This window comes from Saccostrea echinata, unplaced genomic scaffold (assembly GCF_033153115.1).
Source record: "Saccostrea echinata isolate AGI-Se365-2 ecotype Australia unplaced genomic scaffold, CSIRO_AGI_Sech_v1 ptg000027l, whole genome shotgun sequence".
Classification (NCBI taxonomy): Eukaryota; Metazoa; Mollusca; class Bivalvia; order Ostreida; family Ostreidae; genus Saccostrea; species Saccostrea echinata.
In genome coordinates, this window is record NW_026889776.1 from 8,503,733 (window position 1) to 8,531,157 (window position 27,425).

A 27,425-nucleotide genomic window follows, 5' to 3' on the forward strand; every position below is an offset into this window, starting at 1 on the left:
AAATTATTAAAGAAAAGATAAACAATTATTATTGAAATATATAAAACCATATTCATGAAAAATTGTCGGCATAATTTTCGTACTTTGTTGCAAGCATGTCGGAGGAGATAGAAAAAGCACAACTTGCAAAACCTGGAGGCGATACAATATTTGGAAAGATTGCGCGGAAAGAAGTACCATGTGAATTTATTTATGAAGACGACCAGGTATTTTTAATTACCAATGCCAAAACTCCAGTTTCACATGTGTGCTACAACTGTCATCTTCGCTAGCCAAGGGTTTCTGATACGCTACTCTACTCATAAACCCTTGGCATACGGTGCTGACAAAAGACGGGATTGTTTTTGTCACGTGATCATGATTCTTACCAGGTACGCACATATTGCGTCATCGACAGAAATAAAAAGCGTATTTTAAAAAATTTTGTTTTTAAAGAATAATTGAGTTATGTTAATTTGTTATTTAAACATGTAAAAATGCAAATCTACATCTTCAGTATAGATTCTTAATCACATATTTTGCACGTTGCTTTAGAAATAGGATGACACCACATTGCTATTCATAGAATGGCATGTTATCCTACGGATCATTGTTTACTTGCGTTTTACATTACCGATATTAAAGAGTCAAGATATATCCCGAACGCAAATATCGTCATTTACAAAAAACATGCTGATTGGTCGAACGATGTTGATCAACTCCAATCACAACTTGAGAAAAAAATCCCAACTTTTTTTAACACCGTATGCCAAGGGCTTATGAGGAGAGTAGCGTATCAGAAACCCTTGGCTAGCGAAGATGTACAACTGTATCATGCATGGAAGTCTTTATTCTCTATAGAGAAGTGGGCAGGCTTTCGCCTACATCCACTTCTCTTCGCAAGTCTTCATGTTTTGGGGAATACCTAATTGAAGACCTACAGGTAATTGAAGACCTACGGAAGACCTAGGGAAGACGTACAAAAATATGGGCTATATACAGCAAAACTGATGTGATATTCTGATTAATCATGTTTTAAATATATAAAATACACAAAAAAAATTTATAAAAAGAAGTTTTAAAGTGTATTTTTAAAACTCGATATGGGGAACTATTTCTTCTCTCAGACGACCTACACAAGAACGATAACTCGCGTAAATAACAAATCAGCTGTTCACCAAAACATATCAGAAAAATGTAAACAGTTAAATGAAGAAAAATAGAATTATTGAAGATATTTAAAAATAAATACATCAAAGATGAAATAATAAAAGGGAATATTCAATTAGATATTATTATTTTTTTTGTAAAAAATATAAATAAATAAAATAAAATAAAAAAACCCAAAAAACTTAACCAAAGCAGAGACATATACATATTATATAATACCATAATTTGATCAATCATAAAATATATGTATATTTTTAAATGAATTATTAAATTGTTATAACACGTTTCCAGATCCTATGAGTGGACCTTTTTTTTTTTTAATGAATTCCTTTATTTCTTTTTTAAAATTTATTTTCAAAATTATTTTGGTATATCAATGTACAAATTAAATATTATAATTAAAATAAATATGTTTATGCTTTTGACAGAGTGTTAAAACTTATTAGATATAAGTTAACTAAAAAAATCTTAAGTAATATTTTTCTTAAAGATCAGAGCCATGATCACTTACAAAATCTTCTTGTATTTCACTGAGCCTGAACAGCAAAAAATAATAATTTATTCAAAATATGCATTTCATTCATGTGATTACATGCATGTTACTTGTTTAATTGTAAAAAGAATTTGTATACTTTGTATGTAATTAACAAACAGAATAATTTCTTGCTGCTATCCATAAATTCATTGATTAATTCTGTATATTTTAAACTGTCGTGTTAATTTATATTTCAAAGAATTCCACTTGAAAGTCTTAATATTATATTCATATTTCAGCTAATATTTATTTTTCATGACATATATTGTTCTTATTTTAAAGATTGTCAACCAGTGCAAGTTTCAGAACTTCTGTTTCCATTTCCTTTCAATTTCATTAATAATAATATGTTCAAGATCGATTTTGGCTATACATGTTAAAAAAAATTATTAATGTTTTAATTAGTATTTTTTGGCGTACATGACAGGTTATTTTAAAATACATTGTGTCATTTAATTTTTTTTAATTGTTCTTGCCACTGTAAGATAAATATGCTTTTGATTAAGGGGAAAAAGTGACCATTTTGGCAATTTTTTTTTTTTAAATGTGGTCAAGCCACATGAAAAACTCATTGATTTTTTTATTTCTTCACTTAATAGCTTTAAAAAGTTATTTTATATTAAGAAATCTAATTCTTTCATGTAGCAGAGACAATGAGTGTCTCTGGAAGAAGATGATATCATTCAAAGATTTTTTAAGATATATCTTTGCTATGTTGACTGTAAATTAACTTCATCAGAGCAAGTGGGGTATGTTGATAATTGCAATCAAAACACGGATATATATATCCTCAGGGTGTGTATATAACACATTAGTGTTGAAGCCTTTAGTTCAGAGTGATATCTTACTTTACATGATTTATGACAAATCCACAGTATACATATCAATATTTCAGATTAGAATATATAATATTTATCCCATAAAACATATTACATGTTTGAAGAATTGCAATATTAATTAAATATTGACTATAATAGATAATATGACTATACATCTGATGTGAAATAATTATTTTTATATATAAATCTCATCAAAATTCATATTCCAGCTTATATCTTTATTATAAACATGATTGAAAAACTCAACAAATATCATTTGGATTTTTTTTTATTTGTGTATTCCCCTTTACGGATAATATAAACATGTGTTGTTGTTTACAAGTCAACCAGAGTTACCGTTCTTGTGTAGGTCGTCTGAGAGAAGAAGTTCTTCCCCATATTGAGCTTTAAAAATACACTTTAAAACTTCTTTTTATAAAATTTTTTTGTGTATTTTATATATTTAAGACATGATTAATCAGAATATCACATCAGTTTTGCTGAATATAGCCCATATTTTTGTACGTCTTCCCTAGGTCTTCCGTAGGTCTTCAATTACCTGTAGGTCTTCAATTAGGCAGGCCGCATGTTTTGATTCTGGAAAAGGTGTAAATCTCGAACCGGTGACGGCCTACACTTCAACTGACATTTCGTCTAAAATACGTCTGAATGTACATAACAGACGTGTTATATTAACAATTTTAACATAAATACACACAATTGTCACAGGAAAACTGACCTTAAAGTATTGTTAATCCATTTTCACAAGTTCTCCATCCCGGATTTAAATTATCTGCAAGTAACTCTTGAAGTATTCAAAAATCTCTAATTCGGATAAAAATGGAAACTATTTTTACAAAATAATAATGAAACGAGAGAAATCGTCTACTCTGTTTAAACTAACGAGACAGTATTTCCTCAATTTTCGTTCAAATTCTTTTGATCTTTGTCTATGGTCTATTTTCATTTCTATCAAAAATACTTAAAAGCCACAGTAAAGGTTCAGTATCACATAAAAGAAAACAGACTGTAGGAACTCTTTAGTGCGAGGAGATAAACAATTACGTCAGGAGAGCCATATTTTGAACGGATATTTCAGTGAATGTTTTTATGTTGGGATTTACATGCCTAGACGGTAAGCAAGGTAGAAATAATAGTGACAGAGAGTTAATTAAACTACTAAATGACTTAATTGAGGCGAACGGCAGTGTCGCCTAGGTGAATAATTCTTGCTATAGCCGGCTGAAGTTGGGGCTGAATTCCCAGACATGAATTATGAAGGACTGTCCCGAGATTCGGTGGGCGTCAGACCAAATATCTAGCCCAGCCGAATCTCCACCGAGATTAAGTTTGCCTCTAGAGACATTTTCCTTCTCAAATATATTGTTCCAGACGTCCCTGATCAAGCCTCGATCTTTAATGTAAACCACTCATTTATTTCTCAAAAATTACCTCAAGACATATTATAGACGGGATACAAAAAGTTCCAGTGAGAACAAAATCAGAAGTCTCTGAATTGCATGGTTATGATGAACAAGAGTGTCTCTTCCAAAATGTAACACTGATAAATCAGAAAAGCCACAAGTAAAACAGATATATACAGGATACTGAATTATTATCCATTGTAAAAACATCAATGCATCTAGGGCTAAAGTTTATCCCCCCCCCCCCCCCCCCAAAAAAAAACAACAAAAACACAGTTTAGTTTTAGAAAAAAAATTCATTTAAATCAACAAGTAATGTTTATATACTTTATGTAGGATTTTCTTCAAGGCGTATTTCAACAATAATTTGGATACACCAATTTTGATCACAAATTTCATAAGATTTTCTTTGTGAAAACTTACAAAAAAAATTTTGGGAAAATTCTACATTAAGTATATAAACGATAAATTTTGCTGGTATGTAGTATGACGTACTTGATAAAATGTATTTTATGGTTGCATTTGGAAGTATTTTCACTTAATTTTGAACCTGACTTTGTTCTTGAGAACTTATTTTGCAAGTCTTAACACTACATACATATATTATACACAGCGATTTTTTTCTACCCATTGGGAAAGGGTTCGGTACCGGTTCAGTTGGGAAAAATTGCATCGAAGTAGATCAAAGGAGAATTTTCTGGCATTTAAACAAATGAAACGTATTTTCAGTTTATTCCAACTTCATTACATATTACCCAGTGTTTTAAAGAATAAACAACAAGTATTTATTGTTTTTCATATCACTGTCCCTTGTTTTCGCATTTTCATGCTTTCAATTTGTCAAAATGTATGACATTACGCTGTCTACACCACAGGTCCCCCCATATTAAGACTAACTTCTACTTTCGATTCAAGCGGAAGTGAAACAATTAGTCAACTTGTACAACATGTGCAATGTTTCATTTAAAAAGAAATACAATGTCATCATAGTCTGTTGCTTGGCAGTTGAATTGGGAATTTTTAGTCTCAAAATTGGGAAAAATTAACGTTTTTTGGCATTGGGAACGGTACCGTTTATCGGTACCAGTTATATAAGGAAAAAAAACGCGGATACATGGAATCTCTCATTCATAGATAAGTTGGTCTAAAAAAAAGACCTTTTTAATTTGAGCTCACCTGGGTCAAACACTAGTCAAACATGCACAGTATTATCAGAGACATAAGTAACAGATATTCATAGCTCTGCTATTACCATGTATTACATTAACACATGATTGTAATGGGATTTAGCCAAAAAGGCTGTGTATTTTTTATCTAAAGTTAAATCAGTTGAAATATATTATATATTTTGTGCATGTATTGATTTTTAAAGTTTTAGTATAATAACTACGAGGGGTGATCAAAAAGTTCGCGAACTATCTCTATATTTGAAAAACCACAATTTAGATCAGAATGAAATTTGGCACACATATACTCATACACATGTACTATAAATAGCAGATGTTAAATAATGTTTTGCTCCGTGTTTGTGATGTCACAATGTGAAAATGACGTCAGTATGTAGGTCATCTGTGACAAAAAATGTTTGACTCAGTTGTACTCGAGCAATGAACAGCTGTAAAGTTTAACGTATATCTTATATTTGAAAAACAACAATTTAGATCAGAATGAAATTTGGCACACATATAGTCAAACACATGTACTATAAAAAGCAGATGTTAAGTAATGTTTTGCTCCGTGTTTGTGATGTCACAATGTGAAAATGACGTCAGTATGTAGGTTATCTGTGACAAAAAACGTCTGGGAAGGGATATCCTTATCCACCCATCCTATAGCCGAGATTTGACCATTTCTGACAGATGGTCTGTTCTTGTTATAAAAAATTACTTGCATGATAAGAAATATAAGACTCGGAAAAATCTCTTAGCTTCTGTGAACAGACCGCTACGAAGAATGTCACGTGACCACCTGGATCACGTGCTTCGCAAATGGGCAGAACAATGGCAGATGTGCATTAAAATTGAAGAGGACTACTTGAAAAAATAATGAACACTGAAACGTCATTTCATTTCTTTTAAGGAAGTAATTCAATTAGTTCCATACTTTTTGATCACCCCTCGTATACTGAAAAGTCACATTTTTTCGAGGGATCAGATTTTCGAGGATTGAGGGAAAAATATTGGTCCAAGGGGATTTGGTTTTCTTGTCAAAGAAGTGCAACATTGTTAAACATTTAAAATTTCACAATATGTCACATCGTGACAAAAGTTAGCAACAATCAACATTGCTTGATGACAGGTGATGTTCCAAAAAATAGTGACTGTGTAGAATTTATGCATGCATGGTTCACTGTTATATGTATTTGTATAAAACATTCAGTATAATAAACTGTAGCTTCCTTATCTTTTGCGGGTACTTATTATCGCGAAATGCCTCTTTAACGTCTAATCGCAGAAACAATAATTCGCAAGTGGGTGGTTAATTAAGAGAATTTACATGGCGGTTAACCCATTTCCTACTCGACATGACTGCAGTCGTAGTTTGCCCTACCTTTGTAATACCACTCCAGTCGTTGTTTTCATACAAGCGTCATAGAGGGCTTAGAATTACTCTTATAAAAACCCAGATGAATAAAATGTTTACAAGATTTAGACAAAGTGGAAATTTCCCTTGGTCATGCGCATTAAAAATGAAACTTGATACCCTATTCATGAGGGAAATTTTGGTTTAAAACAAAGAAATCTGAGGCACTGACACGATAATTTCAAAATGGTGGAGAGAGATGAAGGACTGAGCGATGGTAGCAATATAGAAGCAGAATATGACGAACAAGAAGAAAGTGTGGGTGATATTGATCGAGAAATAAATCGTGGGGATGTTGATGATTGGATTTACAACATTTTTTACGAAGATGATGAAGACGACACTGATTTCCTTGGGTTTCAGAACGAATGGGTGTCTGAAAATTTTCGACCACGTCTTGGAAATCCAATCAGAAAAGTTGGTGGCGCAACAGTTGAGCACCCGGAAGAGGCATCAGCTGGGCAGTATATGGAACTGTTTTGGACCAACGAACTCCTTGACAGGTTAGTTCAATTAACTAACAATTATGCACGCCAGGAAAGAGAAAAAACCCACCCCCTCCGTTTGCTCCAAAATGGACGCCTGTTGAAATGTCTGATATCAAGGCGTTTTTAGCCCTTTGTTTTGCCATGGGGATCCTAAGACTTCCAGACAAAGCTGATTACTGGAGACAGAGTAAGTGGATGTTCAATACAAATTTCACCCGAGTAATGTCCAGGGACAGATTTTTCCTAATTTGGAGGTATTTACACACCCAGAAAGCCGAGATTCAGCCAGAAACACCTGACAAACTTTGGAAGATACGCTATCTTTTGGAATATCTCACCAACAAGTTTACAGAACTGTATGTGCCTTATGGGAACACAACTGTAGGTGAAAGCTTGATCAAATTTAAGGGAAGATTATCGTTTTGGCAGTACTTACCTGCAAATCAAGTAAAATGGGGTGTGAAAGTCTGGGCTCTGGCTGAAAGTGATACTGGATACTTGAGCAAGTTCCAAGTATATACAGGAAAAGAAAACAATCAAGAGAAAGGACTTATGCACAGAGTTGTAATGGACCTGTGCCATCATGATTTTGGATCCAACCTGTGTGTGTACATGGATAATTTTTACACAAGTCCAGAACTTCTAAACGATCTTCACATCAGAGGAATCATGGCTTGTGGAACAGTGCATGTGAATAGAAAAGGACTTCCGAAACACCTTCTGCTAAGCAAAGTAAGCCTTCAAAAACATGAGTTCCGAGTTGCTCAGAAAGACACCCTGACTAACTGTGTATGGCAAGACACAAAACCAGTAACCGTGCTTTTAAACTTCCACGATCCAGCCCACCGTGGTCAAGTTTCCAGAAGAGCTGCCGAGAATCGCTTGGTGCAGGTGACACTCATGCTGGCCAATTATCAAAAAAATATGAAAGGAGTGGATCTCTGTGATCAAATGGTGGGGTATTACCGGCTAAACCACAGATCAAAGAAATGGTGGTGCCGCATTTTTTTTATTTGATGATGGCATCGGCCCACAATGCGTACATTGTCGCCAAGGACATACACACTCATGCAGCAAGGGAAAGATGGCCTGGTTTTCAGTATTTTATAGAGGAACTGGTAGAGGATCTTATTGGTGACACCAGGGCCAGAAGGGAACCACCAAAGGTTGACTGTGGGCTCATGACATCGTGAAACTGTTTCCAAAGAACAAAGTGTGCCGTGAGTGTTCGCTTTCTCGACCAAAGGGACAGAGGAAAGGTGTGACAAAATTGGATGTCAACAATGTTACATTGCTGTGCACTTAGAGTGCAGTTCTAAGCACATTATGAGAATGTTGAAAAAGTAAATCAAATGCTTAGAAATCTGATTGTGTGTTCATTTGGATATTTTCCAAGGACTTGTTTTTTTCCCATAAATTTTATGTAAGTACATTTAAGTTGGGAATTTTTTCAAAAGATGTTATTCTTTCATTATCTGACAACATATAACACTTTAAATAACAGATATATATATTAGGGATGTCAAAATATTTATTTTCTTTAGTCGAATATTCGATTGCATTATTCGAACGATAGTCGAATATATTCGAATCTTTTTCGGAAAATAAAATTTTATTTCAAACCTCATTGGTACATGACGTATTCAACCCCAAAACCTTTTTTATTCAAATTTATTAAAAAGTAACAACAAAATTAATGTTACACAGAGATGTTCACATGCACCTAAATTGTGGATAGCGTGTTTATATTAACTAAATCTTGTCCATAAATCGGTCTGTAAAGATGTTTTTTAGTAAGCATAAAAAATGACAGTACTATATATTTTTAAAGCTTATTAAAATAATTGGAGGGGGGGGGGGGGGGTTAAAACACACAGATGTCTTTGATAATGTTAAACAGTTGAACATACTTTTTGTCCCGGCTATCAAAATGTCTTTAAAATTTGTAAAAGAATATTAATTTTATAATAATTATCGTAGTGTTCAAACATGTTATGGCTATAATGGGTACATGGTATGAGATCAAATCCAATTAATCATTTTACAAACAAAGCCCAGGATAGTGAGATTATTTTATTACAAAAAAACAACACATTAATTGACAAATAATTCTCGCGGAAGTGAAGCATTTCTAATTACTGTACTATCTACATGTAAAGTCAGCAGTTTTTAATGAGGAAAATTATTTTATCGACTGCGTTCTAAGGAAAGACAGTTTCTCAATTTTAAGATCAGAATTCCATCTCTTTATCACTTGTATTGAATTATTACGCAACGATGATTTGTTTATATGACATTGCTCCTCGCGAGCAATGGGTTTTTGTTTACGTTGCATTGCTCCTTGTGAGCAATGGGTTTTATGTATAAATATAGGAGCGATTTTAGTCAGTCAGTCAGTTTTTGATATTCATTACGATCACTTCGGACAATTTTTATTTGGATTTTTATACTTACTGGGTTTATGCTATTGTGGATTTTAAAATGTAAATAAACTGTAAACTTGATTACTTGCGTATCATTTCAAGAATATTCATTGAGAGAAATGGAAAAACTGAGAGTTATTCCCCTTAGACCGTGTCGGATAAACGTTACACACTCTTTTATTGAATTTATTTATTCGAATGTCGTTTCGTTATTCGATCGTCGGTCCATTCGACTGATAGTCGAATAGTCGATTATTCGTTGACATCCCTAATATATATATATATATATATATAGCTAAGATTTGTTGTTAAAGTCATTTTTGGATGGTGGTTGTAAAGAACGAGTGCACTTCTGGGCCCCAGTAAAATGTGAAAAAATGAAGAATCAAATTGAGCATAATTTTTCATCTCAGATCATTTATTGATATCTAAACCATAAGACTCAACAAATTTTATTGCTGAAATTCATGAACATACAAAGAGCAAAGCCATACAATGTGGTAGGGGTCAGCCAACATCCGTGATTTTCTATAGTAAATCGACGACCGTCATTTACTGTCAGCCTAACGTTGTACAAACTTGTGCGAATGACAAAAATTGCATTATGCATTTATAAAACTTGTGTTAAAGTATGAAATTTGTACAAGATTAGGCTTGTACTTAAAATATTAAAAATGTATGAAAAGTTCAGTGTTTTTCCTATAGCAAGCGAGAGCTATTTACCTGTATGACCTATGTTGAACCCACCCGTGGAATAAATAATTCAAAATACCGGTAGCCATGTGAGTTCTACCCAGATAAACATTCCTCATAGGTGCTTACTGTATATCAAAGTCGTGCCGCATAGAGAAGTTTGTATGTATTTGGTTGTAGGAACACGGGAGGGTTAGGAGAGTTTAGTGTCATTAAAATGTCATCATACATAAAAGCGTCAAACATTTTCAACATTCATGCAAGATAATGGTACCGGTATTGAAAGCCACCTAAATACACTTTTCATTTTAAAATTTAAAGGAACTAATGTTAATACTTATTATATTATTTCAAATGCAGGCATGCAAATTTCTTAGTTTGATCACTATGGCTACAGGCATCTATACAACTTCATTCGATTTTTTTCTCAGGTAAAATAGTGCAAGAAGTACCATTCGGCAAACGCGCCTGTCAATGATCCATCATCAGATTGTTCAAGTGTCCGATTTAAATGTCTCGGACCTCTCCTCCCCTTGATTTAAATAAACAAAACTCAAAATAGGTTTGGTACGACTTTTCCGGATTTTGGGTGTGTATAGGCATTTAAAAATCTTCATTTGTATCAAATCCATGCTGATTTAGGCGATGTTTTAACGTGATTTTAATTAGAAATATCCACTTGTGTTTAACTGTTACCAGAAGAGAACAATTTGGTAATATATTCTAAAGTAATAAGGCACTGAAAAGGGCCTGTTAAGCATTGCTTAAGTGCACTTGCACTTTGAAGCAAAGTGAAGATGATATTCATTTCAAGAAATACTCCATGTACAAGAAGTGCAATTACTGTGAAATGTATTTGAAGCAGAAATGGTTGTTTTATGAATTTATGCAAAAAAATGATGCTGTTCACATTCACTTTATTTGAGTAAAATGCATGTGAATAAAAAGAATTGAAAAAAAATAGTGTTTACAAATTTTCTTTTATTTACTCAAGTAATATTGAGGATAATATTGCTACTGCATTCTGAAAATTATACCATGAGAAGCAGAATTTTAAGAGCTTTTAGAAAATATATACTTTTATATGTCTCTAGATAGTAATAATCTAATTATCAGGCAGAATGTAAACATGGTGCTAATTGACCGAGCATTCTCAGCAGCAGCTCTGTTATCCTTCTGTATTACTCATAAGCCCAGCTGAATTGGCTGCAGTAGGAAATATGTTAAGAGAAATGAATTTACATGAATTTTAGCACCATAAAAATAAAAGTGAGTAATTTTATTTCACGAGTGGTGTTTCTCGTGAAATTATGCAATGATTTATTCCTCGCATATATATTTAGCAGTCTACAAATTTAAGAAATAAATAACAGGTTTAAAAACTTCTCTGGGAAATGAAGTGGGTTGGTCACGTGATCCTGATACATGTATTTCACTAATTAAAGTTTTACCATACTTTATGTTTCGGTCAATCTGATGATTTTATGTGACCTGAGATATTTAAAAAAATTTTTACTGATATAAAACAAATTTCAATGATATATGACATGCAGCAAAATAGAATTGGCCTGTTAGCTTGTTTATAATTGAGGATCTGATATTGTAAAAGAATTTGACTTTTTTAACGGGTCTTTCAAATGAACCGGTATATATTTTTATACTTTGTTTTACATGAATTAAATGAAAGTTAATGTGTCTGAGATATTTTCTCAAAAATAATAAGATTATAGCTTAACAACATATTTTACAGAAATAAATTTTTATTTGATATATATAGCATTCAACATAGGAAACGTCATGTTTAAATAAGAAGAACTGATATTTGAAAATGCATGATTACACCTGCTGACTTACAGATTTACCTCAGATATTTTCCATTTTTTCTCACAAACAAGTTAAAACAATATTTAAATATGCCTTAAATTAGAGAAACATTTTTTTTTTTAAAAAAAAGTGTATTAGGTTGTTTAGCATTAAGACAGATTCAAACTTCATTATATAAAGTATATAAATTCAAATGTATATAATTAATTGATAAATAATTTTGTCTTTTATATAATGTGTAATAATTAAATCAGAAAAATTAGATTCTATTAGGTTTGTTTATGAAATATGCGGTCAGCAGAGCATGGTTGACTGGAATTACACAGGTGATAATTACAGAAGCCATATACGGGATGTAGTACACAGGATATGTATGGTCTATGTCCCTTTGACACTATCAGACGTAATAAACAAGCAGTGTATGATTATCCAAACAGTGCATTGCTTGTTGTTGTTGTTTTTCAATTGATCCATTTATTTTGTTGTACTGTCTGTACCTTGCAGTAAGAATTAAAGATAAATATCCTTATTTAAAATTATGTCCACGAGAGACTTCATTCATTTTACATTTTAAAAGAAACACATCTGACCAACAAAGCTGAATTTGTTATTCAAGATATATTTTTTTACTTAGTAAAATTTCCATCAGCACATAAGTGCTCGTAACTTTTAAAAGAATAAACAAATGAACAAAAAAATTATTAAATTATATCTTTTTCCACAGTTTTAAAATATTAAGTAACCTCAGGTCATATTTAAATTCTCTGCATTATTTTTATTCTTATTTATTTTTAGCCGGGCTTATTGCTCAAAGAGCAATTGCCGGCTATTGTCAGCCTGTTCAATGCAGGAAGTGTTGCCCCCATAGTCGCCAAATTAAAGTTACGTGTAAAAATATAGTACTTACTCTCAACCACTTTTGAGATAATACAAATGCTAAATAAAGCAACAAAAATGAAACGAAGTTTTATCTATACAAATAAACATCAGTAGTAATGACTTTGAAAACTTCAGTCCAAAGTCAAACACAATAGTTCATCTGCGTAATGTTTTTTTATAGTCAATGTTGTCGTAGCCTAGTTCTCTACAAAGACGGAGAAAAGCAGGAGAGGGAACCAGATACATTCGGCGGTGTCATGTTAACTCTGACCCCGATAAATTCGGACTGTGGTTTTAGGTCCCCAAAACTAATTGGTTTATCATTTATTTTGATATTTTAAAATAAATTTTTCATAAGATTTTTAACAATTATTTTCAAATAAGATGTCATTGAACCCTTATTATTATTATTATTATTATTTTTATAATTGTTTGTACATATTCTTCCAATGACTGCAGAGCTCATTATTTAGCTGTTAATACAATGTATAGGTATGGCTCATGTAAAAAAAAAATCAGCTTTGTAAATAAGCCCGGCTCTCTGTACTCCTGAGTACTTTGATTTTATACTGTTTTGGTTAGCTACCACAGCCTGTATATCAAAATTGTGTTCATTTAAAAACATTTCTAATCAATTTCTCTAAAACCATCAAAGTTTACTACTAAGATTTTGGATTGTTTTGATGAATCATAGCACAATATTATAAAATGAATGGTTAAGAGTTCTACAATAAAATGCATGTATAATACGCATATTGTATCAACTTGAAAAAAATTGATAGAAAATTTTTAAAAATAAAAGAAATAAATTAAAATGAAAATCAAATTATAAAGGAATTATTCACTAGTTTTCATTAGTTTCAATGAATGAGTATAGACGTAAGTATTTAAATCAGGTCATTATTGAAAATCAGGGCATTCAAAAATCAGGACATTATACCCCAGCTGACTTCCAGAGTGGCTTTTGAGCAATAGAAAATAGATGTTTTCCCAAAATCTTTTTTCTAAAACTTTTATTTATCCTACTGAAAATAAATCAGATTGAGAAGTGAAACAAATATAATGAAAACTTGCTTTTATCACAGCTGTTCATATTATCATGTCATCAGGTCATTATACCCCAAATCAGGGCATTATACCCCTGTCAATTTTATCTGTCAAATAAACAAAATAAAGAATATATTTTTTAATTTTTTCTTTCATGAATCTTATAGACAATTAGTATCCTAATTATAATCAGTTAAAAGAAACTTGTTTTGGCACTTTACTACTTCATAAATTAGAATTAAATGTGATCAGGTCAATCAGGGCATTATATTAGGCACCGTGTAATTCATGGACTGGAGGCATGGAATGGAGTTATGGAGTGGAGTTTGGAGTGGAGTTTGGAGTCAAATTTTGGAGTCTAAGATTTTTTTTAAAAACATGAATGGAAAAAGATTTTCAAGAAATTGCATTAGTATGAAAGTCTTTAATTCTTTTTTGTACATTTGTTGGCTGTTTCATATCTTGTAACTAAACAGATTGACAATTCATAGGTACTATAACTTTATTAAAATTTGTAAGTTTCTGAAACTTAAGTAAGTATTTGTAACTTGAGAAAATTACATCAGTATTGAATACTAGACAGACATGATACTGACAAGATAATCCCTGTTTTTTAAAAACGTTTGGAAACTGTTGAACATAATTAATCAACAGATATAGTCGGTCTTACTGATTGTTTTAATACAGTTTAATTTGATGTGTTAACAAACCTGTCAAGAGCTTGGTTGCAACAGAGCTATTAGGTTCAGTGTTTACAGCAATTTATATGAACGCTTTTTTTTTCAATATATACACTCACCTTTTCATTACCTTCCATGTTAAATTAAAAAAAAATAATTAGTTTTAAAATAAGTTTCACACTTAATACCACTATTACATGTATATGGTGTACTATAAGGTTCACTCACTCCCTTACTTCCTTGCATTAAAAATGACATAGCAATTACCATACTAATCTCTCTCCCATTTTCTTGGGTTGTTGCTACCTCGCCCTCAGAAACAACAAATCAACTATGGGTCATATCACACTTCAAGTGAATGCATTGTGTTAATTGTTTTTACTCCAGTTTATCTTTATTAAACATTGAATAAATTTTTAGTTTTCTAATTGATAGTGAAAGCTCTTTAAGATTACACTGGCTCATACAGAAAAACCAGAATCCTCACACCCAGTTTCACTGATTAAACTCACAGTGAACGATGACCATTTAATTTTGGAGTATGTGATCTAGTGTTGAATTAACTTAACAGCATGCATACATTAAAATTATTGCATTCTTTAGGAGTTTATATAAATATTATCATCCCTTAACTAGCATCACAGTGCATTCCTTCCCATTAACTTTTAAACTGATAAAATTGTGAGTCACCAATGTATTTTATTCATATTACAGTATCATAATATTATTTAATTCTTTAAGTAAATGTATGTGAATTATTGATAATCTTCTTTTAAAGTCACATTTTAAGATACAAAATTGATGGTTGCAAATCTAAAGTAAATTATATAGAGAGAAAAATCATCAATCTTATTCTACAAACAACCTTGTAACAATATATTAACCTACATTGTTCAGCTGTGTGGTCAAAAACATATAAAAGTGTTAGCAGACATAACAAAGATGTGACAGAAAGCTAAAATTTAGTTCAAAGGGTTTTATCACCTTCCAATTATGTGTTGAAGGCTATGGTGATCATTATTTATGTAACAGTTAAATTTGATTAAAACATAGAATAAACTGTCACTGTTTTATATAACACACTTTTTGACAATGAGAGTGAAATTGATACCCATGACCTTATCTGAAAGAATATGCGGGAATTTGGTGCAGCCACTGTATGTCCCACATAATCTGTCAAGAGGTATTTAGACAAGAGGATGCAGACAGTGTTAGGCGATTGTAACAGACCCATTTATTCACATCAGTATGCTATTCATTAAAGTACAATAATTATGGGTAATTCATTTTTGAGGAAAAAATTAACTTCAAGAGTTGGACCAGAAGATTAATCTGTCTAAATGAAAATTAACATTAATATAATATCAATCCTGAGATTTAGGTGATAGATAATGTGATCTTCAACTGAGTTGTTCTAACAATCAATATCTTAAATAAATATTTGTTAATATATCAACTCCTAGAATAAAAGCTTTTAAATATGACTGATACAATGTCTTTCTTAAGTATAGATTTGATTGTGAAAAAAGCTCTAATTGATGTTACAAAGAAATTTAATTAATAATTATTATGAAAAGTGGTTAAAATTGATATTTATTAATAATTCAAATAAACATTAAAAATGCATACCACTAGTTTACTTCATAATATTTTTATACCCCGCCATGAATATGGCCGGGCCATATAATGTTTGTCATGTCTGTCTAATCCGTCCTTCTGTCCTTCTATCGAGCTTTGCGTTTAGGCTCAGTTCAAATCTCAGTTTCAAAGAAACTATTCAAGATATTTTTTTTTGTAAAACTTCATATGTTGATAGGTATTGATGAGAGCTTTTCAATTGTGTAAACATTTTTTGACCTTGACCTTTCCTTTGACCTTTACCTTACTTTTCTTAAATTAGTGTTCAGCTCAGTTTTAAAGAAACCATTCAAGATAGTGTAATCAAACTTCATATGCTGATACATACTGATGTTACCTTTTCAACTGCATCAACATTTTTTGACCTTGACCTTTTCTTTGACCTTGACCTCACTTTTCTGAAATCAGTGTTTAGCTCAGTTTTAAATAAACCATTCAAGATATGTTTATCAAACTTAATATGCTGATACTTATTAGTGAGAGCTATTCAACTGCATCAGATCTTTTAACCTTGCACTTTCCTGTGACCTTGACCTCACTTTTCTTTAATTTGCATTTTACTTAGTTTTAAAGAAACCGTTTAAGATATCTTTATGTAAGCTTATGCACTTAATACATTTATACATAATCTGGTGAGAATTTATCATTTTTATCCAATAAAAAATTTCAATTTCAATTTTAAAGAAACTTTTCAAGATACTCTCTTCAAACTTCATACACTAATATAAATTTTCATGTTGCATTACTAATATACACTGGATGGGGTATTCATGTCCTATGGACATATTTCTAGTTTTAAGTTACAGAAATATAAACTAAAATGTTCATCTACACTTTTCCAAGGAACACACGCATCACTTCCAATAGCAACACGGGAATATAATTAAACTGCAGAGTTGTCACCTGAAGAATTTTGTATCTTTATTCTATACGTCAATACGACAAATTAAATCTGATATTTATACCAAGATTGATCAATGTTAAGCTCACATTCAGAAACTCTTATTTTGGGGGTATTGCAATAAAGAATAAATTTGCTTAAACAATCGGAAAATCTCAGGCCAAAGGAGCAGAAAAATACTTTGAAATGAATTACGTAATATCAAATGGGCATGAATGACACCACTTAAACAAGTAGAAAGAAACATTATTTGTCTGTTTTTAAGCAGATTTTAAGGTGATTCAACAAGATAACCTAATTTTAGTAACAGGAGGTTATGTTAATTGTTGCAATAGCTGGTGCTTTATAGCAACATGGGAATATAATAAACTACAGAGTTGTCACCTGAAGAATTTTGTTCTAAATAGCAAAAATCAAATTTAAAAAAATCTTAGACTCCAAAATTTGACTCCAAACTCCACTCCAAAGTCCACTCCATAACTCCATTCCATGCCTCCAGTCCATGAATTACACGGTGCCATTATATTATCAGGACATTATACCTTCCCAATCCTGTGAAGGTCGAAGGCCTTCTCAGAAGATTTGATCACATACCGACCCACTTCAATTCCCATTGAAGTTTTTAAACTTGTTATTTATTACTTATATATACATCTGAGACGGACAATTGAATATAATCGAATATAAATATTGCACTAACTGTTCGTCGTAGACTTTGACAAATTACGCAAGGTGTAAATCGGCTTGAAAAGCGGTTACGCTTCAAATTCCTCTAGCAAAGGATTCTGTTTTGAAGGGAATATTCTGTGAAAGGCTACTTGTGATCAATTAGAGTGAGCATATTGGTGTCTGGGAATTTTTGTATTTGTGAGAACCCATATTCGATGTAAAAAAAACACAAGAAACACGTCCGATGTTTGATAATAAAAAGTTGGAGGAATTTCGGTCGGAAAGGGATGGATGGAGACACTTGTCCAGACCAGTTAACTTGGAATCAAATTTAAAATTTGATCAGAAACATAAAATCTACGATTTCAATACAGCATATTTATTATGATATTAACAGTGGTTAACACGGAGACACAGGTGACAGCTTACATTGTTAAGACAACAATCTCGATGATGGAGGTGTGCCTACCGAACTTCCGAAGTGCAGTGTTTGTCAGCTGTTTGTGGCGTGATTGCATTACATTGATACTTTCCAACAGATTTTCAAATTTATTGTGAGTAAAGTTTAATGAAAAAAAAATAGCATTCAGAGGTCTACAAGAAAAATAAGGGTAAACGTTGAGACTATGCAGCTCAGACATGAAATTTATAATATGTAGTTTTCTATTCTCTATGTAAAATCGATCAAGAACTGTATTAATTACTCGTTTACATTGTAAATAAAATGATTATTATTTTACTTGGGTATTTTGTTCATTTTTATGCATGAAAAACATGCTATAGTGCTAAGTAGAGTAAGTCTTTTTATGTAGATATTACTGCGCTGTGTGATTAGGTCACGTAATGACCTATGACCTTCGAAAAACTTCATACAGGTATGAAGATATTTGCTCTCTGTATGTTTATATAATAGAGAGATACCACAAATGTATATATTAGATATTGCATCAAATTGAGTGTAACACTGAAAATCCCCCCCCCCCCCCCCTCCATTTTCAACCTTGGCTGCAACTTGGTTCACAATGGTTTTCTTGGGGTGAAAAATTTCAATGTTACACTCTACTACTACATGCAATATTTACATAATATAAAGAAACTTACAAAAAATAACATTCTTAGTAGCTTGTTGATATGAATTAATAAAAAGGTCCTACTTTGTTATTCTTGATAATTTTAAAGATTTATGTGATTAAAAGGGAGAAAGTTTTGGAAAAAAGTAAACAAAATATACTAAACATGCTAAGCACAGCAAGATTTTGAATGCTTGAGGATCTTTGTTATTAGCTGCAATAATGTAGCCCTTTCTGATATTTTTTATGTGATATTTCAGGAGAGGCCAAAAAAAATTTGAGAGGGCTACATTATTGCATTTACTTTGTTATGTCTCTGGTATTATACATGTAACAGTCATTCTTAACAGTAGCTTCCAGTTTGTTGCTAAAAAATAGAGTTTTATGATGTGCAATAAAGTGTTAGCCATCTAGAGTTCAAACAGTGAAAATAGCAATAATTTCATGCAAATTTCATGATAATTTTCTTAATTTGTTTTTTTGAAGGTCCAAAAAAAAGATAAATTAATAAAAAAGAAACCCAAATAATGTATGTATTATAAACTGATCTTTAATATTGTATGCTAGCAATGTGAGAAAGCTGACTTATTGATTGAATTAGTTGGGTTTTTTTTTTGTTTTATTGTAGTGTGTGGCTTTCAATGACCTTTCTCCACAAGCTCCTGTCCACTTCCTGGTGATTCCTAAGAAGCCTCTGTCTCGACTGTCAGAGGCGGAGGACAGTGAGGAGCAGGTCAGTATAACAACTAGCTGTACTTTATACATACTCATTCATATTATAATGAATCTTATTTTTATCCCCCCGTCATGAAATGGCCGGGGTATAAAGTGTTGCCCCTTTCCATCCATCATTCACTCATACCATCATAGTTTTTGGAACTTTTTTTGCTATGCTTGAAAGTAATGAATTGATTTTTGGTATGTCTTTTGATATTACAGACCTAGTTTTGAGTTTTGTGTTGATTGACGATTTACTTTTACCAAAGTTATGGCCCTTAGATTCTGAAAACTTTTAATCATCCACTGTTTTCCAAACTTTTTTTTGCTTTGTTTGTGGATATTGAGCTGGATTTTGGTATGTTTCTTGATATAATTGATGACTTACAGATCAAGTTTGAGTTTCATGTTGATTGACCCATTTTTACAAAAGTTATTTCCCTTAGGATTTGAAAATTTGTAGTAAACTAATAATTCACTTTTCAAGATTTTATTTTGCTGTACCTGGAGATAATACCTAATTATGCCCCCAGATCGAAAGATCCCGGGGGTATATTGTTTTTGTCCTGTCTGTCTGTTTGTCTGTTTGTTTGTCTGTTTGTCCGTTTGTCTGTTTGTCTGTTTGTCTGTCTGTCTGTTGTCAACTTTAACCTTGCCCATAACTTTTGATTGGTTGGAGCTATGACTTTCATATTTCACATGTGTATTCCTTGTGACAAGACCTTTCTTTGGGTACCATCATATATGACCTTTTGACCTTGACCTTGGAGTTTGACCCACTTTTGCAAAATTTTATGAGACTTTAACCTTGGCCATAACTTCTGAACAGTTGGAGCTTGGGGTTTCAAACTTCACATGTGTATTCTTTGTGACAAGGCCTTCTTTTGGATACCAACTACTTTGACCTTTTGACCTTGACCTTGGACTTTGACCTACTTTTGAAAAACTTTAACCTTGGCCTTAACTTTTGAACAGTTGGTGCTTAGGGTTTCAAACTTCACATGTGTATTCCTTGTGACAAGACCTTCCTCTGGATATCAACCACTTTGACCCTTTGACCTTGACCTAGGAGTTTGACCTACTTTTGAAAAACTTTAACCTTGGCCATAACTTTTGAATGGTTGGTGCTAGGGCTTTCATACTTCACATATATAATCCTTGTGACAAGACTTTCCTTTGAATACCAATGACTTTGACCTTTTGACCTTGACCTAGGAGTTTGACTTACTTTTGAAAAACTTTAACCTTGGCCATAACTTTTGAATGGTTGATGCTAGGGCTTTCATACTTCACATATGTAATCCATGTGACAAGACCTTCCTTTGGATACCAACCACTTTGACCCTTTGACCTTGACCTAGGAGTTTGACCTACTTTTGAAAAACTTTAACCTTGGCCATAACTTTTGAATGGTTGGTGCTAGGGCTTTCATACTTCACATATGTAATCCTTATGACGAGATCTTCCTTTGGATACCAACCACTTTGACCTTGACCTTGACTTTTATTTAAAAAACTTTAACCTTCACCATAACTTTTGAACAGTTGTATCTAGGTCTTTCAAATTTCACAGGTGTTTTCCTCGAGACAAGATCTTTCTTTGGGTATCAACATTTTTTATCTTTTGGCCTGGATTTTGACTTGCATTTGAGAAACTTTAACCTTCGACATAAGCTGCCATACGGGGGCATAGTGTTTCACAAACACATCTTGTTTTTGGTATGTCTCTTGATATTGATGACTTACGGATCAACTTTAAGTTTCATGTTGATTGACCCATTCTTATAAGTTTGTTTTGGCCCTCAGACTTTGAAAATTTCTAATAAACTTTTTCCAGACCTTCTTTTCGCTGAGCATTTAGATATTGCCCTTTGGTTTGTCTCTTTGTATTGATGACTTACAGATCAAATATGAGTTTGGTATTTATTGAGTGACCCATTTTTAGCTCACCTGAGCAGAAGGCTCAAGTGAGCTTTTCTGATCAAAATTTGTTCATTGTCTGTCATCCTTGTTGTTATCGTCATCATAAACTTTTTAGCTCACCTGAGCTGAAAGCTCAAGTGAGCTTTTCTGATCACATTTTGTCCGGTGTCCGTCTGTCTGTCCGTCTGTCTAGCTGTCTGTCTGTCCGTCTGTCTGTCTGTAAACTTTTCACATTTTTGACTTTTCTCAAGAACCACTGGGTCAATTTCAACCAAACTTGCCACAAAGTATCCTTGGGTAAAGGGGATTCAAGTTTGTTCAAATGAAGGGCCACGCCCTCTCTCAAGGGGAGATAATAAGGAATTAGTGAAAAAATAATGGCATCATTTAAAAATCTTCTTCTCAAGAACCATAGGGCCAGGAAAGATGAAACTCATGTGGAAGCATCCTCAGGTAGTGTAGATTCAAGTTTGTTCAAATCATGACCCCCGGTAGTAGGGCGGGGCCACAATGGAGGATCAAAGTTTTACATAGAAATATATAGAAAAAATCTTTTTCTCAAGAACAGCAAAGCCATGATGAGTCATATTTATATGGAAGCATCCTCAGGTAGTGTAGATTCAAGTTTGTTCAAATCATGACCCCCAGGGGTAGGGCGGGCCACAATGGAGGATCAAAGTTTTACATAGAAATATATAGGAAAAATCTTTAAAAATCTTCTTCTCAAGAACAGCAAAGCCATGATGAGTCATATTTATATGGAAACATCCTCAGGTAGTGTAGATTCAAGTTTGTTCAAATCATGACCCCCAGGGTTAGGGTGGGGCCACAATAGGCAATCAAAGCTTAACATAGTATTACATATGAAAAATCTTTTAAAGTCTTCTTCTCAAGAACAGCAAAGCCATGATGAGTCATATTTATTTGGAAGCATCCTCAGGTAGTGTAGCTGCAGAACTGTAGCTCTCTGCTTGAGAAAATTCGGACAGACAAAGCAGAGAGCTACAGATCCAAGCGTTGTAAAAACCTTCGATTTACGCCGCCGCTTTTTTGTCGCTCGCTTCGGGTATTATTTCTTGTATTTATTGCTTTCCCCCACTTTAAAAATAGTATCCAATAATTAATCATATATTTTACTCCTTTCCTGAAACTTTATTTACCTTTCAATGGTTCCAGACTTTAGAATAAATGCATTCTGACGTCGACGTTGGTGTCATCCTGAAATAACACGCCCGAGTTTTCAATTTTTGGTTTTATTTATCTCATTTCTTTTTTACATACATATTATATTCTTTGTAGACAAAATACATGATATTTGAACCTCCTGAATATTTTATTTACATTTTCTCGGCAAGTATATGTTTTTTGAAAGACTAATTTTTCTCACGACCCCTAATATGGACGTCGGAATGGGATTTTTTAAAACCGACATTCCAAAACCATACCAGGGCTGTTTGAGACCGTTGAAAGGTAAATAAGGTATCAAGAATATGAGTAAAATATATGCTTAATTATCGGATACTATTTTTAAAGTGAGGGGAAGCATAAAATACAAGAAATAATACCCGATGTGAGCGACAAAAAAGCGGCGGCATAAATCGAAGGTTTTTACAACGCGTGGATCTGTAGCTCTCTGCTTTGTCTGTCCGAATTTTCTCAAGCATAGAGCTACAGTTCTGCAGCTAGAGGTAGTGTAGATTCAAATTTGTTCAAATCATGACCCCCGGGGGTAGGGCGGGGCTGCAATGGAGGATCAAAGTTTTACATAGAAATATATAGGAAAAATCTTTAAAAATCTTCTTCTCCAGAACAGCAAAGCCATGATGAGTTATATTTTTATGGAAGCATCCTCAGGTAGTGTAGATTCAAGTTTGTTCAAACCATGACCCCTGGGGGTTGGGTGGGGCCACAATGGAGGATCAAAGTTTGACATAGAAATATAAAGGAAAATATCTTCTTCTGAAGAACAGGAAGCCATGATTAGTCATTTTGATATGGAAGCATCCTCAGGTAGTGTAGATTCAATTTTGTTCAAATGATGACCCCCGGGGGTAGGATGGGGCCCAATGGGGGATGGAAAGTTTTACATAAGAACATATAGAAAAAATATTTCTTCTCAAGAACAGAAAAGCTATGTTTAGTCATATTGATATGGAAGCATCCTCAGGAGTGTAGATTCAAGTTTGTTCAAATGATGACTCCTTGGATAGGGAGGAGCCACAATGGGGGATAAAATTTTTACAAAGGAATATATGGGAATTTTTTTTTAATATCTTCTCAAGTACAACAAAGCCATTTGTTATATTGACATGGAAGCATCATCAGGTAGTTTAAAATTCAAGCCCCCCCCCATAATCTTTTCAATACTGAACTGATTTGTGCTTTTGTCTAGCCAATGTGCTCAGGTGAGCGATATGGCCCATGGGCCTCTTGTTCAATTTTATCCTCTTCTCCAGAGTTTCTGGGCCAATTTCAACCAAACTTGGCACAGAGTATCCTTGGGTGAAGGGGATTCAAGTTTCTTCAGATGAAGGACCACACCCTTTTCCAAGGGGAGATAATTAAGAAAAAGTAAAACTTCGATGGCGTCAATTAAAAATCTTCTTCTTAAGAACCACGGGGCCAGAAAGGATGAAACTTTTGAGAAAGATTCCTGACAAAGTGTAGATTTAAAGAAGAAGGTACGATTTCAATAAAAATCTTGTTTTTCTTAAAAATGAAAGTGATGTAAAAAAATCAGAACTCATGCTTTCTGAATCATTGAAATTCCATGCAGAAAGACCATACAAATAATTTTTCTCACATGACCTTTTAAATGCTAGTTGTGACGTCATAAACTTGTGCATTTTCCCGTATTTTCTCAAAAAGTTGCAGAAGACACTAATTTTCAATGGAATTTTCTTTCAGATAATATTGTCCACAGGCATCGCCCACAAAGATTTTGAGATATGTGATTTTTCAAAGAAATTTACACAACATATTGAAAAATTAAAGTGGGCGAAGGCTGTGGACACTATTTTCTTGAGGAAAATAACTCTTGAAATTGGTCATTTTAAGGCTTTTTCTGTTGAAAATAGAGAAATGCATCATATTAATGACGTCATATTTCCAGAATGGTACTCCTTCATTCAGGTGACCTATTGCTATCCATTTTTGTCTTGTCGTGTGACGTGCATCATCCATTGTGCGTTAACTTTTGAACATTTTCAACTTCTTCTCTAGAACCGCTCAACCAATTTCAACCAATTTTGGCATATAGCATCTTTGGGTGAAGGGAAACAAAAATGTGAATTTCATGGTCCCTGCCCCCCTGGGGCCCCAGGGGTGAGGCTAAAACCACTAAAATTGATGCAATCTTTAAAAATCTTCTTCTTTACTCCTGGGCATCAAGTAGTCAAACTTTTGGCTTGATGGTAATAAGCATTGGGCCCTCTACCAAAATTGTTAAATTCATGGTCCCAGGGTCAGGGGTTCTGGTGCTAGGGTGGGGCTATATAGATCATATAGTGAAAGCATTATTTCTTTGAAAATCTTCTTCTCTTCTCCTGGGTATTATTTAAACAAACTAAGTGCATGGTTATGATAAGCAATGATGCTTTTTTCAAAATTGTGAATTTCATGCCCCATGGGTCAGGGGTTCTGGTGTTAGGGAGGGGCTCTATTGATGTAATGAAAATGCATTAATTCTTTGAAAATCTTCTTCTCTGCTCCTGGGTATTAAATAAAGTAACTAAGTACATAGTTATGATGCGCAAGACAGCCTCTTCCAAAATTGTGAATTTCAGGGCCCCTGGGTCAGGGGTTCTGGTGTTAGGACGGGGCTCTATTGATTATATAGTGGAAATTCATTAATTCTTGAAAATCTTCTTCTCTGCTCCTGGGTATTATTTAAACAAACTAAGTGCATGGTTATAATAAGCATTGATGCCTTTTCTAAAATTGTGAATTTCATGGCCCACGGGTCAGGGGTTCTGGTGTTAGGACGGGGCTCTATTGATTATATAGTGAAAATGCATTAATTCTCGAAAATCTTCTTCTCTGCTCCTGGGTATTATTTATTAATAAACAAACTAAGTGCATGGTTAAAATGCACAAGGATGCTTTTTCCAAAATTGTTAATTTCATGGCCCAAGGGTCAGGGGCTCTGGTGTAAGGGTGGGGCTCTAGTGATTATGTAGTGAAAATAAATTAATTCTTTGAAAATCTGCTCCTGGGTATTATTTAAACAAACTAAGTGCAGGGTTATGATGCACACAGATGCTTTTTCCTAAATTGTGAAATTCATGGCCCCAGGGTGGGGGGGGGGGGGGGGGGCTCTATTGATTATATAGTGAAAAAGCATAATTTCTTTGAAAATATTCTTTTCTGCTCCTGGATATGAAGCAAAGAAACTAAGTACATAGTTATGATGAACAAGAGTGCTTCTTCCAGAATTGTGAGTTTCATGGCCCCTAAGTCAGATGTTCTGGTGTGAAGGTGGGGCTCTATTGATAATATAGTGAAAATGCATTAATTCTGTTAAATAATTGTGTCTGCTCTTTAGTGTTGAGCAGATAAACAAAGTGCATAGTTATGATGAACAATTTTGCTTCTTACAAAATTTTTAAAACTTGTGGTCCCCAGGTTTTGGTGTTTCTCGGGCTTGGAGGGGGGGGGGGGGCTATATTGATAATGTGTAAATTCTTTGAAAATCTTCAACTAAGTGCATACTTATGATGAAGAGGGTACCTCTACCAAATTCGAGAATTTCATGAGCCTTGGTCATGGGTTTTAGTGTTAGGGTAGGGCTGTGTTGAATCTGTAGTGAAAATGCATTATTTCTTTGAAAATCTTCTCTGCCCGTTGGCATATTGAAGGCAAATTTAATAAAAAGTTTTAATAAGCAAGGATATTTTTACCAGATTTTTGAACATCAGGACCATTTGGTCAAGTGTTCTGGTCCTGGCCAGGGCTCCATTAATGTGTATTCAACTGAGAGAAGTTATTCCCCTTTGCCATTCACTTTTGATAATTAATCAATATGAGAGGTCACAATATGGGGTTAAAAGTAGTACGGAAGAATTAATAGTTTGTTAATAGTCTGCATGGTGATAGTGCTAAATGGGGAATAGATTAGAATGTAATGTATGAGTTGTTACTAAATACTAGACTAATTATTTCATTGATCCTGATCATTCTATTTCTCTTGCTTTTGGGCAACAAAGCTTCATCTATCAGTTTATTTTATTCTCAGAGTCTATGGATCTTGTAAATTGTTGTGTTATACTCAGGTGACCGTTAAGTCCCTTGGGCCTCTTGTTTTATGTAATGTTTATAAAACAGAAGATAATTTATCAATCAAAAAAAAAATCCCTTATAATTAAATACATGTATTATCAAATGCATATAGAAAATTTAATATGCCAGTGTATTGCCAACATGAGATTACTGACAAAAAGCTCAGATTACATTACTGAAAGCTGCAGAAAGGGTTAAACACCTCAGTAATGAAATTCTCTTATTCTGAATTGCAGCTCCTCGGACACCTAGTTCTGGTAGCTAAGAAGGTTGCTAAGCAGCGTGGTTTGAATGAGGGCTATCGCCTGGTAATCAATGATGGTCCAATAGGTGGTCAGTCGGTGTATCACTTACATATACATGTGCTGAGTGGACGACAAATGGGGTGGCCACCAGGATAACTCTCTTAAAAACATTAATGCTGTTAACAGAATTTCCAGTTTAGTCAATAAGACAACTTACAGTAGAAATAATTACGATGACTTTCTGGAATGTTTGTGGTCAAATTTCGATGCAGAGCATCACTTCATGGTCTATCATTTCATTAAATTTGATTCTAAGATTATAAAGCTGTGTTTGTTATTGAAATAAAACCATTTTATCAATATAAAGCTTTTCTTTGTGGTGATTTTCTTGAGCCACATCTGCATACTATGATGCCAGGGATCAGTATGGCAATGTGGCTTAT

The 27,425-nt window shown here is 33.3% G+C and overlaps 1 protein-coding gene across 1 annotated transcript; it reads left to right on the top strand.

Annotated features, from left to right (window-relative positions):
* The first annotated feature begins 58 nt into the window (after nt 1-58).
* On the top strand, nt 59-27,348 carry LOC133193492 (adenosine 5'-monophosphoramidase HINT1-like). The gene is made up of 3 exons (XM_061329464.1): nt 59-206; nt 19,450-19,554; nt 26,974-27,348. Exons 1-3 carry the CDS (start codon nt 96-98, stop codon nt 27,136-27,138), a joined length of 381 nt encoding a protein of 126 aa, XP_061185448.1. The 5' UTR covers nt 59-95; the 3' UTR covers nt 27,139-27,348.
* The last annotated feature ends 77 nt before the right edge of the window (nt 27,349-27,425 follow it).